This window comes from Vigna angularis, chromosome 8 (assembly GCF_016808095.1).
Source record: "Vigna angularis cultivar LongXiaoDou No.4 chromosome 8, ASM1680809v1, whole genome shotgun sequence".
NCBI classification, from domain to species: Eukaryota; Viridiplantae; Streptophyta; class Magnoliopsida; order Fabales; family Fabaceae; genus Vigna; species Vigna angularis.
The window spans coordinates 7,096,409-7,111,701 of record NC_068977.1 but is presented as its reverse complement, the minus strand read 5'-3'; the positions used below and the strand labels follow the sequence as shown (position 1 = coordinate 7,111,701).

At 36.8% G+C, this 15,293-nt stretch overlaps 1 protein-coding gene across 1 annotated transcript; it reads left to right on the top strand.

Moving 5' to 3' along the window:
- The first annotated feature begins 7,479 nt into the window (after nt 1-7,479).
- Nucleotides 7,480-10,241, top strand: LOC108345996 (receptor-like protein kinase FERONIA). The gene has a single exon (XM_017584898.2). The coding sequence runs from the start codon at nt 7,516-7,518 to the stop codon at nt 10,021-10,023; it is 2,508 nt and encodes an 835-aa protein (XP_017440387.1). The 5' UTR covers nt 7,480-7,515; the 3' UTR covers nt 10,024-10,241.
- The last annotated feature ends 5,052 nt before the right edge of the window (nt 10,242-15,293 follow it).

The window sequence follows — 15,293 nt, the reverse complement described above, 5'->3', positions numbered from 1 at the left end:
AGTATTTTGAGGTTGTGAAAGGAATAGTTGATGGGATAGAGAAAATGTAGAGATAGTTGAATGTAGAAGTAGTGGTTGGAAGAAGTATTGTAGTTGTCTTTAGTTGTAGTACATGTTGGTTCATACAAATGGTAGATATTGGCTTTCTTACAAATGATCCAATCACCCTTATTTATACTAGTGGCACCTCCTTAACCAATGGTTAGGATCTTGCCACCACAACATTAATCTAAGGGTCATTATTCATTCTCTAGAAATTTCTAAAACATTCCTATAATTCTAAACTTATCTAGACACTTCTTATGGATAAGCATCCATAGATATTTTTATACATCATTCTAGAATCCTTCTAGATAGGATTTTTCTAGAATTCTATTTTGGGCCTTCTCTAGTCTTGGGCTTTTATCTTACAAGCCCAATTTACATTCTAACTCTTTTTTCTTAGGAGCTTCTACATTCTTCTAGAATTTCCATTACACTTTGTCAATACCTAATTTCGTCCGAGTAAATAAAATTCATCACAAAAATAAATAAATAAAAAAGGAACAAAGAATAATCTCACATTTTTTTTAATTCAATGGCAGAAAATAATCTCACATTTTTTTTTACTTCCTCACCACCCCTTTTCTCTTATCACACCCCACTCTCCACATCACCATCCACCTCACCCTCCATATCACATTCCACATCATCTATATTTTTCATTTACTTTTTCCACCTCATTTCCTTATTAATTTTTATATACCAACTTTTCTAATTATTCCACTTACATTTTTTAATTATATCTTCTTCATCAACATTATTTCACCTACTTTCTCCACCCATTTTTTTTATATTATTTATTTCACTTATTTTCCACATTAACTTTTACTATTTCCTAATTTTATTTCACCTACTTTCTCCACCCACTTTTTATATTATTTCTTTCACTTATTTTCCACATTAACTTTTACTATTTCCTAATTTTATTTCACCTACCTTCTCCACCAACTTTTTATATTATTTCTTTCACTTATTTTCGACATTAACTTTTAATATTTACTATATTTTATTTCACCTACTTTCTCCACCAACTTTTTATATTATTTCTTTCACTTATTTTCCACATTAACTTTTACTATTTACTATAATTTTATTTCACCTACCTTCTCCACCAACTTTTTATATTATTTCTTTTACTTATTTTCCACATTAACTTTTTCTATTCATCTTTTTTATTATATTTTATTTCATCTAAATTTTCCACCAACTTATTATATTATTTTTATTCATTAACTTTCTTCATCCTTAACTCTATAAATACCTATATTCTCTTCACTCCTAACACACACACAATTACATAATATCCATCTCTTCTCTCTCAAAACCTCTTCATTCCATCCCAAAACTCTACTTCATTTTTCTCTCACATTTTACTATTTCCTAATCCCTCTATACATAGTAAATCTCATACCACATTTCTACTATCCCTCTATACATAGTAAATCCCATACCACATCTTCTTCACCATCAATCTATCTCTCCTCACAACTTATTACAAGCAAAGTCTTGCTTCATCTTTCAAATATACAAGGTACACATTTTCTTTTCATTCTATTTATATGCATTTTGATCATTTTTTTAGTTTATAAATTTATCCTATTTTCTACCACAATTTTATCCTATGCTTTTTCACATTTTTATGTCATAGATATTTCAACTCACCTCTCTTTCTTAATAAAAAGAAAATAAAAAAATATAAAACTTTAAAAAAACATGTAATGATATAAATATCGGTATGAGTACTCGTGCGATCATGCGCATCAGCCTAGTACTCATTACCCAAAATATAAAATAAACAAAAAAAGTCGTATGAGTACTCGTGCGATCATACACATCAGCCAAGTGCTCATTACGCAAAAAAAAAATAAAAAAATAAGAAAAAAAACCGTGTGAGTGCTCGTGCGATCGTACGCATCAGCCTAGTGCTCATTACGCAAAAATCTAAATATTATATCAAAATCCCAAAAAAATATTTTAAAGGTTAAGTACATGTGGGATCGCTCGCATCGTCCTTGTGTTAAAAACTTTTTCTTCTTTCTCAATTAAAATTATAAAAATATGACTTAAAGGGTTAAGCACACGTGTGATCACTCGCATCGTCCTTGTGCTAAAAAACCTTTTCACCTTCTTTTTCTCAAAAAATACCAAAAAATATAAAATCTTCAAAAAAACTAAAAACATCAATACTTTCAAGCAAATAAACAATCAAAAAGCCAGAATTACGTGATCCTTGATTCTCCATCAAAAGTGGAGATACGTAGGAGCAAGGCTAGTCCTTGTCAGGTTCACTTTCCCAAAAAGCCAGAACTATGTGATCCTTGATTCTCCATCAAAAGTGGAGATACGTAGGAGCAAGGCTAGTCCTTGTCAGGTTCACTTCCCCAAAAATCCAAATTTATTTATAATCAATTTCTTAAACAAATCTCAAAAACAATTCCTCAAACAAAATTTTCAAGCACTTTCTAAAAGAACTACGTAACCATGATTCCTCATTTTAATGAGAATACGCAGGAGCAAGGTCAATCCTTGTTGGGCACAAAAAACTAAAAAATATATTTTGTTTCTTTAGAGTTTTATTTTAGGGGATAGTTAAACATTTTGAAAACCACATCATATTCACGTATTTAGTTAAAGGTACTGCCTTAGCGCAGGCGGGGTATGATGCTAATACCTTCCCTACATGTAACTGACTCTCGAACCCAGAATCTCATTTTTGTAGACCATGCCTTATCATTTCATGGTTTTTCCGTAGTTTTCCAGAAGAAACTATGGTGGCGACTCCAAATCTCTTTTTCACAAACTGTCGTTTTTCTTTTTTGGATCGTCGTCCCGTCGCGATTCCGGTTGCGACACACTTTATCGTAGAGGAAGTTTTCACCATCAATTGCGGCACCACCGGGAACTCCTCCAACGATCAAAGAACGTGGACCGGCGATGGAGACACAAAGTACTTATCTTCCCAAGACACCACCGTTTCAGACAAGGTGCCAACACATTCTCCTTCAACCAATCAAGTTCCACTGCACACTATTGTAAAACTTAAATTAGAAATTTTATTTCTTGCTGGTTGGTATTCCTAGAATAGTATTAATGGTTTTAGGTGGAAGACTTATTTAGTAGGCATCATGATTTATCTCTGGCATTTGAAGATACAAACCTTTTGCCAATAAATACTTGTAACAATTTATTTGAAAAAATGCAAAAGAAAGATAGAGAGTTTAAAACGGCGGCCAAGTTTTGCCTTCGTGTTGCCAACAAATTGGCATCAGAGTGTGTGTGTGTGTGTAAAGTGAAAGTAAGAGACCCTAATAAGCTAAAGAGAGAACGTTGTGGTGTGCGTTGGCAGAGACAGAGAGGAGCGACTGAGAGTTTTGTGAGGTGTGTAAGTTGAGTGTAAAACTTAAGAGAGATGACAAGTCTAACTAATGACATCCCACTATCCAAGTTGACAAAAGACGTTAACTATGACAACTAGAAGGTGTAGATAAAGGCCCTTCTCGGCTCCAAAGATAATTGGGATGTAGTCGAGACTGGGTATGAGGAACTGGCTAGCACAGAAGGATATTCAAGTGCCCAATTGAATGTGTTGAAGGTCGTTCGAGCTAAAGACAAGTCGGCCTTGTATATGCTATACTGAGCTGGTGATGAATCTGGCTTTGAGAAGATAGCAAATGCAAAATTCTAGTAGCCCAGTAGCATTTTCAGTCCAATTAGCTCTCCACAGTTAACCAAAGTTCAAAAATTAAATTTGCAAGAAAAAAATATGTATATGAAAAAATATAACCTAAAAAAAATATTTTTATTTTGTTTTCTAACACAGAAAAGAACCTAATTCTTTAAAATCTAAATTTATTTACCTAAAAAGAGAAAATTAACCAACTTTTTTTTAAAAAGCTATTTTTAGGTATTTAAACTAATCTATTCTATTTCTAAAGAATTAAAGACTAAAGAAACCTAAGAAACGAATTTTAACCAAGAAAAATATGCAAATCTAGAGTGTTATCAGTGTGCATGGCTTACATTGCTGCTAGGAGGAAAGTTGTTGCCTCCGCAAAGTTAAAAGCTCTTCAAGAAAAGCTTGATGCAACTATGAAGTCAAACGAAGAGCTTACCCTTCAGGTAGCAGAAGTTGAGAAGGTTGTTGCAAACGAAAAAACGAAAGCCAAAACTTTACTCGGTGAGGCTCGCACCATCACATGCCAACTGCAAATATCCAACGATGACTTGAAGCTGGATCTTCAATGTTCGGGTGAGAAGAATAAGAAGTTGGTTACTGAAAGAGATGATCTTCTAGCCTAGCGAGATTCCCTATGTAGTAGAGTACAGAAGTTCGATGATGAAAATAAATTCTTGGGCGAAGAAGTTATCAACGAACATGTCCTTGGTTTCAACCAAGTGATCGCCTAGTGTAACTTCTTCTACCAAGTGCTTCTAGACGATCCTCGCTTTGACATTATGAAAATGGTGGTCGAGGGTAAACTTGTTAATGTACCCCTTCGTAATATCCCTAAGACTTCAACCCCGATCGCTCCTTTTGCCGAGCCTCAGCCGGTGGTAGTTGAAAATATTGAAGAGGCCGAAGGGGAGAATGCCTAGTTTTAATAGTTTTTATCCACTTTTTATTCAAGGGTTTATATAATTATTTGACCCTTAACTTCTGTATTCAACTTTAAGAATGAATCTACGCATTACCTTACCTTTTCTTCCATTCATTCTTTAGCTTTCACATTCTACCAATCATTTAGACCCTAGTATCTCACTCTAGGACGTTCCTCAGGTCGCATAAGCTCTAGTGCATTACGACCCGAGTGGTAGACTCTAGAAGCTCACTTAGTTCGAATTGGCTTAGGTGAGTTTCAAAAAACGTTCCTCACCAAGCATTAGACTCTAGGAGTTCATTTGAAATGTTCCCTAGGTCGAATTGGTTCAAGTGGGAGTTACGAAAATGTTCCCCAGCAAGCGCAAACTCTAGGAGTTCACTTAGAACGTTCCCTAGGTCGAATTAGCTCGGGTGAGAGTTACAAAAAACATTCCTACTGAGCGACACACTCTAGGAGTTCACTTAGAATGTTCCCTAGGTCGAATTGGCTCGGGTGAAAGTTACGAAAAATGTTCTTTACCGAGCGACAGACTCTAGGAGTTTAGTTAGAACGTTCCCTAGGTCGAATTGGTTCAGGTAAGAGTTACAAAATGTTCCTCACTGAGCGACAGACTCTAGGAGTTCACTTAGAATGTTCCCTAAGTCAAATTGGCTCAGGTGAGAGTTACGAAAATCGTTCCTAACCGAGCACCAAAATGTTTCTGTTGGATTGGGACGAGGATGGATCTTGTTTCTCCTGCTTGGACGAACGTTCGCTCCTCTCACTGTTTTGGGTGACCGATCGGTTTGAGGGGGGTTGACCTACAGAAGACACTCTGACGCTCAAATCAGATATGTTTCATATGAAGGTCTAAAGTAATCAAATTATGAAAAAAATGTCTTACCCCAAAATTACACCTCTATTTATAGAGTTTACAAGAATCACACCTATTAATTTACTTCTTAATGGTCATTAATGTCAACACTAACCATTCATCAATAGCAGTTACCGTATTAATTGCACTTAAACACTGCTTAACGACTGTCGTGTCCGAACGGCTGCGCACTCTTCTCCATACCCCAACCCGACTCACCATGTAACAATAATATACAGCTAACAAATATTTCTTCTTATATTATTAATCACTTTAGGTCTATATCAGTAAATAAGTTTTTGTTGGGTTATAGTTTTTAACATATTTGTTAGGTTGGATAGGTATATAAAACATTAATTTTTATTAATACCTTTTTACTAATTAAGTATGTATTGATAAATTTATGAATTATTTCGTCAAATATAAACTATTTTCATTATTTTAATTTGCGTAATGTTCTTACCTACTGTTTTTGCATATTAAATTAGCATGAAATTATCCACAAATCATAAGTTTAACTTAAATTTTACAACAAATTTACTTATGAGTTTAAGATTTGTGGAAAACCTAAATATATGAAATTTTGAAAAACAAGGATTTGTGTATTTTGAACAAAATATTTTACAGGAAAATTTTCTACAAATTTCTTTGACAATTATGCAGGAGATTTTTCCAAAATTTAAAGTTCTATCTAATTTATAAACCGTTGGACAAATTATCTGTGGATTCAGATTTCAAATCTAGTGTTGTCAAAATGGATTGTAATTGGTGAGCCAATTTGGTCCACCATGGGTTTGAGTCAGGTTGTGTTTAAAAAAATATAATTTTTTATGCGGATTAGTTTTCAACTCGGCTCACTTAGAACTTGGTTCATCCGAGTTGAACCCGTGGTGGACCGGGTTAGCTCACCAACCCACATAATTTAATTTAATTATTTATTATTTTGTGTTTCAATATTATTAATTAGCATTTTTTTTATTATATGGTAGATGAGATAAAAAAAATAAGATGTTTCAAGAGAGAAAAATATTATATATTTATCTATTCAAGGCTCTAATATTATAGATGGAAAAGTGATATAAAAATTATTAATATTAAAAACTTATTATTTGTTCACCTTTTGTGCTTGTTTTTGGATTATGCTTGAATTGTATAATACTTTCTTTTTACTTTGAATTGTCTTTTGTGCTTGTTTTTGGATTATGCTTGGATTGTATGATACTTTTTTTTTTACTTCGAATTATCTTTGGAGATAGAGAAAAATTTGTTTAGATTTGAATTAAAAAAATATATAATTTTTTTTATTTAAAAAAAATTATAATTAAGTGATTGAGTGAGTCAACATATTTAACCCACCAACCCGTGATAGGTTAGTCTGAATTCAAATTTTTTTCAGTTCGCTAATAAGTGAGTCAAGTTGGGTTAGCTCACTAAGTGACTAACCCGTAGTGAGCCGAACCGATTCAAACCGAGTTACCGTTTTGATATCTCTACATAAATCTTGTTTGTTTTTGGTAATTTTTTACATAAAAATTAGGAGACAAATTCCCATAAAATTCAACAAGTGTCTATCACTTTTTTTTTATATTTGTAAAAATTTGAAAATACTATTCTAGTTGTTATAGCATAAGTAAGTTTTAATTGTAGTTTCTACAAATTATCAACATTTATTCTTCCTAAATTTCAAATTGATATTGTTAATCCTTAATATTCATTTTAAAATGTTGATAAACGTATACTTTCATTATGAATCATTTTTTTTAAGTATTAGCATGACATAATCACATGTGTTATTTGGATTGACAATTTGATTTTATTTTTAAGATATAAGCAAGTAATTAGTCCCATATTAGAGATATGTAGAATTCTTTCAACTCCACATATTTTTTACTTTGACTGGTCCAAGTCTTTCACTAGCAAACAATCAAGAACCCTTTCTTCCCCTCCTTCCCAACTACAGTACCAATCATTCTACAATGCTAAGCCCTCATAACTCCAATCCCCTGCTAGCCGCAAACCATGAAGTTCCTTACTGTCACCACCTCCTTCACATTACTCTTCTTCCTTCTACACTTCTTCACACACCTCCAAGCCTATATCCCATCGGAAGTTCTCCCTATCAGTTGCGGTTCCACCGGAATGTCCTCCGATGGTCAAAGAATGTGGGCCGGCGACACAGACCCAATGTTCTTTACTTTCCAAGACGGCTCTGTTTCAGAGAAGGCAACAACACAGTCTTCTTCCACCAATAAAATACCCTTCTCCACCGCACGCTTGTCCCGTTCCCCATTCAACTACTCCTTCCAACTCTCCGCAGGCACCAAATTCCTTCGCCTCTTCTTCTACCCTGCCGATTACCCTTCCTTTCCCCGCACCCACGCATCCTTCACCGTTCAATCCAACCAATTCACTCTTCTTGAAGCTTTCAACGCCTCTCTTAACGCAGACGCTCAAGCCACCGACACTATCTTCAAAGAATACGTGGTCAATGTCAACGACGATAAGGGGCTTATCCTCACCTTCACTCCCTCGCTTCCAAACTCCTACGCTTTCGTCAATGGAATCGAGGTACTTTCTATGCCAACCGATTTATATTACACACTAGAAAATGAGACAGGGTTCACGATGATCGGAACTAGCACGCTGTACAGCGTTGAAACCAGCTTTGCTCTTCAGACTGAGTATAGAATCAAAACCGGAGAACAAGAAATCCCGCCACAATACGACACCGGTTTGTTCAGGAATTGGGCTGCCGAAGAACGTTACTTTATCAAAGGCAATCCAAATAATGATGATCTACCAGGTGACATGGATGGGAAAATGAACATAACCGTGAATCCCGATTACGTCGCACCAAAGGAACTGTTCAGAACAGCGCGTAACATGGGCACAAACGCCACTCTGAATAAAATGTCCAACCTCACTTGGGTGTTCCCCGTTGATTGTGGCTTCACTTACGTTGTCAGACTCCATTTCTGCGAGCTTGATCCTCATATCAATGACATCGGTGACAGGCAGTTCTATATTTACATAGCGAGCCAGTTGGCTGAACCAGGTGCAGATGTAATGAAATGGAGTCAGAAACAAAAAGGTCTAGCTGTGCATAAAAACTATGCTATTTTGATTCCCAAGAATGATGCTCAGAAAAAGTTTAATCTCTCGCTTCAAATGCATCCTTACGAAAGCAGTGTGGATACGAGATACAGCGACGCCTTCCTGAACGGTCTCGAGATCTTCAAAATCAGTGATTCGAACAACCTAGCCGGACCCAACCCGGAACCGGTTCAGACTCCACAGAACAACGTTCCCGGCCAAAACGGAAATACCAGCAGCGGAATCGCAACGAATATTGGTATCACGGCGGGGGTAGTTTCCGGTGTCGTTTTCATCTCGCTTGTAGTTTTCTTTATCCTGTCGTTGACCACTTCCAAGTGGAGTGCACTGTTGTTCTCAACGACCAAGTCAACCACCCGTCGGAACTTTTCTGTGCCTTCTGATCAGTGCCGTCGGTTTTCCCTCGTCGAGATCAAAGCTGCCACCAAAAACTTCGACAACTCCTTCGTCGTCGGCGACGGTGGATTTGGACACGTGTACAAGGGCTTCATCGACGACGGCTCAGTCCCCGTTGCTATCAAGCGCCTTAGACAGGGTTCCCAGCAGGGGGCCAGCGAGTTCGTTAACGAGATCCAGATGCTCTCGCAACTCCGCCACCGCCATCTCGTCTCACTCATCGGTTACTGCTGCGATAACAACGAGATGATCCTCGTTTACGAGTTCATGGGATGTGGAAACCTCCGCGACCATCTCTACGGCACTGATAACCCCCCTCTCTCATGGAAGCAGCGGTTGAAGATTTGCATTGGCGTTGCCCGCGGGCTACGCTATCTTCACAGTGGCGCGAAGCACATGATCATCCACCGTGACGTGAAAACGACGAACATCTTGTTGGATGAGAGATGGGTGGCGAAGGTTTCGGATTTCGGACTATCCAGAATTGGGCCGAATGAGATGTCGAAGGCCCATGTGAGCACCGCCGTGAAAGGCAGCTTTGGGTATTTGGATCCGGAATATTACATTCGACGGCGGCTGACGGAGAAGTCTGACGTGTATTCTTTTGGGGTGGTGTTGTTTGAGGTGCTCTGTGCCCGTTCTCCTCTTATCCATACTGAAGAAATCGAACAGGTGTCACTGGCTAATTGGGCAAGATATTGTTGTCAAAATGGGACAGTGACGGAGATTATGGACCCCATATTGAAGGAGAAGATCGCTCCTGATTGTTTGGCCAAGTTTTGTGAGATTGGGGTGAGTTGTTTATCACAAGAGGGTATGCAGAGGCCTTCCATGAACGATGTCGTTTTGATGTTAGAGTCTGCACTGAAACTGGAAGAAGAGAGTGCCGACCAAGGTGCAACACAGGAAGATATTGACCATGTGCTTGATCTTGGAGAGCACCACAATAGTTGCAAGGATAATGATAAGTTGATGTTGGATCTTTTTTCTGAGATTGTCGACCTAGAGCCGCGTTGAAGTTACCAGTAAAACATGAAAAGGTTTGCTTAAACAGTTACATTTGAAGACCTAATATTATCTGGATACTCCAAATTTATGTATTCAGTTTCGTGGTTGTAGTGTTAAAGTAGGGTTATCTCTCTATATCAATCAGGCTTCTTCTATTTCCTCCTAATGTAAGAAGACACGTTTACTGGTAAATTTACCTATTATACACCAAAATACTTGAAACGGTATTTTTTCTTTTATCAAAGTCTATTTATACACTAATATTTAATAATATATATAATATGTTATAACTCGAAGTTATATTGTGTTATATAAATAAAAAATTATACATTTCTAATGGAATAACATATTTGTTCATTTTTTTTAATATTCTTTATTATTATTTGATTGATTTTCCCTTTTGATTTAAAAGTGTATTTATCTACTTATGTATTCTAATTGTTACTAATAATCTAATTGTTACGAATAATGAGACTCAATCTAATCATTTAGGACTAAACGAATTCATCAAATAACTCTTATATTGAAAATATAAGAGCTGATAATGAAAACTGTAACATCCCAAAATATAGTAATTACTATTAATCAGAATTAATTACAATTAACAGTGAAGTGAACAGTCTTTATATTCCTAAAAGAAATTTTAAGAGCCGAACGGCTCCAGCACAAAATAACGAGCGGTTAGTTACAGGGATTAAATCAGACGAACGGTTTTTACAAAAGAAAAGAAAATCGAACGTCCTCATAAGTTACTATTACAATCTAAACATCTACAAGCGCTCTAAACAAAAATGAAAGACGGACGTCCTACTGCTCCGCTCTCGCTTCCACTTCAACTAAGTTTCTTCTCCCTCGAATCACGTCCTCTGGAGTGGCTTCTCCTTCTGCTCACATCCACACGGATGATCATTGCAAGACAGGACGAACGTACAGATACAATGGACAACACAAGGAAAAACGAAAAGGGTAAGCTTATAATATTTAATTCATACATTCAACATATACGTTCAACATTCCAACTTACACATACAACATACCAGTTAACACAATGTAACATAGAAATATATATATATATATATATAAGACCGACCGTCCGGACTGTATGAACCGTGTAGCTACAGGCGTCCTTGCACCCGAGTGGTGTAGTAACTGGGATACACCAAACAGCTGCCACTCGAGGTCAGTCCGTTCTTACGTCGCCCATGTTAACTTATGGACTAAGGACCTCCTGCCATTCCCACACATGAATTACTCTCCTCTACATGAAGATGAGTATCACGGAATATCAGGATGGACCAAGCCAGCATTAGCATGCCCACAGTCATACTTTACCAATCCAATATTCAACATATATAAGACGTTCCTCCCTGGAACGCTCGTCCAAAATTCAATATCATAATATCACTCCATATAGTGTTCACATCTTAAGTTACCATAATTCCTAATCATTTACATCCTTAGATTTAAGAGCATAAAATGACGAACGTTCAGTCCTCTGGAAGAATTAGGACGAACGTCTAGATGAAGGTACGAAATAATCAGAGAAGTATACAACGAACGTTACTATCGAATTCGACCAATTAAATGAACTGACTCGTTTGGACGTACCGTGGTACTTGAAGAAAATTTCGTTATGAAGACCTTAGATCAGATCCAATGTAAAAAAAAAAAGGTCAAGAATATTTAGAATTATCTTTGTAGTAATTCGTATACAGAAGACCGATGCCAATAATTGAACGAACGTGAGAGAAAATGAATATTATAGTCCTAAAAACCGAACGCTATTTAGGACGAACGCTTGGTGTAAAACCGAGTGCTAATTAGGACGAACGTTCGGTACAAGACCGAGCGCTGTTAAGGACGAACGTTCGACAGAAGGCCGAATGCTATTAAGAACGAACGTTCGACAGAAGGCCGAACGCTATAAGGACGAACGCTTCGGTTAAAGACCGAGCGTTCCGTATTTATAAGTTTCAAATATTTATATTCAGTTGAGCTGAACGAACGCTCAGACATTCAAATGGGGACGCTCGTTCTCGAGCGGAATTCTTTCCAAATGAAATAATTCCATTCTAAGTTATTTTAAGGAAAACCAAACGGTCTAAGACCGTACAGTGACGAGCGTCATTTATCAAGGCATGATTTAAGTGCAGATTTCTCAACCTTAACAAATTTCCAGATTTCAACAATTTAACTTATACTTTATACTTCAGATTGATTCTCAAATTTATGAACTTTATAACTTTCACTTCCAGATTTATTCACGTTCAACAATCAACATATTAATAACTCATACATTATAGTATTCATCCATCATTCATACGTATCAACCAACATGCAGTTCAACAACCCAGAAAATCATATCCGATATCAGTAAACAATCATAACAGCTCAACCATCATGCTTTTCACACATGCAAATTCAGATCATATCACATACAACTATAAATTAAACATATAAGCTTCCCTTACCTGGATAGCAGTGTACGCCCTAAAGCAAAAGTTGGGTTTATCTCTTACAGTGTTCCACCCTCAGTTTCACTAGACACTTTCACTTGATCTAAATACCAAAATCAGAGATTACTTAGATACAGTCCATGCATGCACCGAGAGCATGGTTTCGTACGAAACCCTAAATGGACAACTACTAGAGAAGGGAACTTACCAGCTTAGACTCTAATTCTGTTCGGTTCAGTTGGTAGCTTACAGCTGGGTGAATGTTTCTACGGTGCTGCAAGTTGATCGAAGAAGAGGTGTGAGATTTTCAGTAGAGAGAAGTTGGGTGTTCTAGAGAGAAGTTGGAGAAGATGAAGAGTTAAGTTTTGAGTTTGGGTGGGGAAAAATGCATGCAGAGGAGAGTGAAGTGTTTTTCTGAAAAACCCAATTCTGCTCCACAGTCGAGAACGAACGTCCACTCCTCGTCCGCCACGTGCATCCCACTAACGCGTTCCAGACTCCCCTAGTCGTGACACCTGGTTCGTTAATGAACTGTCGCGCTCTCCGAATGACACGCAGTCTGCACAGCGCTCGGCACTCCAGGCTCCATGCAGCGTGACACCTGGCGTCCGCTGTTGAAATGCTTCTTCCTGTAGCTGCCACGTACGTTGCTGAGGTGTCTCGTTATCCAGCTGCCACGCGTACTCCAGCTTACGTTATTTTCTAGGGTCTCACAAAAACAGATAAATGTTTTTTTCTTTCATTTAGTTTTACTATTATTACCGCTTAAATTTTAAGTGATTTGCACATTAGAAAAAAAAATTAGTAAATTTTTCTTGAGTCTCTATCAATTGAACTAAAAATATTCTTTATAAGGAATTCACATAATTACTAACAAATTGTCACTAAAAGAAATACTTGTTGTTTCTACACGTCCAAGTTATCATCAACCGCATCAATTAAAGTCAATCGTGTTAAATAGTGATGGACCATAATTGGGCTAACACTTAAAGTACTATTGGGCCAGTAGTCTAACAAAAGATAAAATAATCAAAAAAGAATAAAACAATCAATATCTAATTGAAGATCTGAAGATCTGAAGATCATGATAAGCAGTTAAGATATTGATAAGGTCATTTATGAGTAACTAATCGGATCTCTAGGTAAGGTTGTTTTTATTTGATCTATGAAACACTTATAAATACACTCATAGGGTCAAAGGTCAGGTACGTTCAACTGAGACTTCACTACGTTCTACTTACGTCCGATAAGGACTTAAATATTAAAGTGTGATAAATAGTCAACAAAATTGCTCCTAACTTGAGCGTCGGAGTGCCTTTTGCAGGTACCTCCCCCCATCAAGAGCACAACCGAACGACATTCGAAGTCCAAGCGAGCGGAGCACTCGATTCTAGCGTCGGAAAGCAGCAAAGCCACATCAGAAAAGGTTAGTTTCTCGGTCCTACAAATCCCTACCGAAACATTTTGGCGCCCACCGTGGGGCCGAGCGACATCCCGCTGAAATTGTAGGGAACCAAGACGAGCGCTCGGTCTCGACATTGCTACTTCAGATCGACACCAAAAACTTTCAACAAAGCGAAAGCTACACTACATGGCATCTCTACTTGAAACTTCATCAACAAAATAAGTATTTTTAAAACATGAATATGAAAATAAAATAATAAAAAATATGCCCTTATATTATTTTACAATAGTGTTTGAGTTTTATGATAAACCACATTAAAATCCAAATATCTAATTGACAGTAGATATTATAATAACTATTTTATATAGATATTAAATATATATATATATATATATATATATGATTAATAATATAATATATAAGGCTCTCATAATAAAAACATTGGTTATAAGAAATTATTTTTACATAAGCAAATAATTGAACGGTTGCAAGCAAGATCTTTATTTTCTTGAACCACTTTGTGACAAGATAAAAATATATGACATCATTATCATTCTATTTAAAGTCTAAGACTTAGACTAATGTCTTATAACACTATTGGTTAACGTTTATTAAGTCCAACACTTGTCTCTTACTTATTTGTTGTCAAAAGCCACCTTCATTATTCTTACAGATCATGGTATATCTTAATTCCAGCAAAAGTGAGAGGCAGATAGAAAGCCACTTCTTCCATGACATGCCGAAAAGCAATAAGAGGCCTTGCATCATCGTCCAATTTACTGGAAGAACGACCGTAGATACAAAACCCAAGAAATGCTCTCCAAGAATCTCTGGTCCAAACCGAGCGGTGATAAAAGTTCTCAACGAACTTCACTCTTGTAAACAAACCGAGGGATGTTATCCGAAAAACTCCTAGTCCAAACCGAGCGGTGATAAAAGTTCTCAATGAACTGTCACTCTCGTAAACAAAACCCAGGGACGTTATCCGAAAAACTCCTAGTCCAAACCGAGTGGTGATAAAAGTTTAGAGAAAGCCCTTGCCATTCTACAATTGTGAAACTCTAAATTTGGGTGGAAAGGGATCTGTCATGTACCATCTTCTCATTGGCCTCAAATGACCTCACAGTGTCACATCAATAATAATTGTACGCGTCATCAAGTTTTTGCCAGCAGAGCAAGTCTGTCGTTAGCCTTTTTAACGCCGTAAGTAAAAATGACTAACGTGAACCATTTTTGCAAAATATAGGACGTTAGTGAACTTTTGAAACAAATGGAGGATAACTTTGAACACATCCTACAAACTGCGGGACCAAAATAGGTATTAAACCTTAATAAAACATTCCTAAAAACATTTCAGCAATCATTCATGTTCCCTTGGTTTGCATTCTCTTACTCCTTCGTCTTTTTTTCATCTACAT

Excerpts from the sequence above, each read along its gene's own strand:
- LOC108345996 (XM_017584898.2), top strand. The coding sequence starts at position 7,516 with ATGAAGTTCCTTACTGTCACCACCTCCTTCACATTACTCTTCTTCCTT.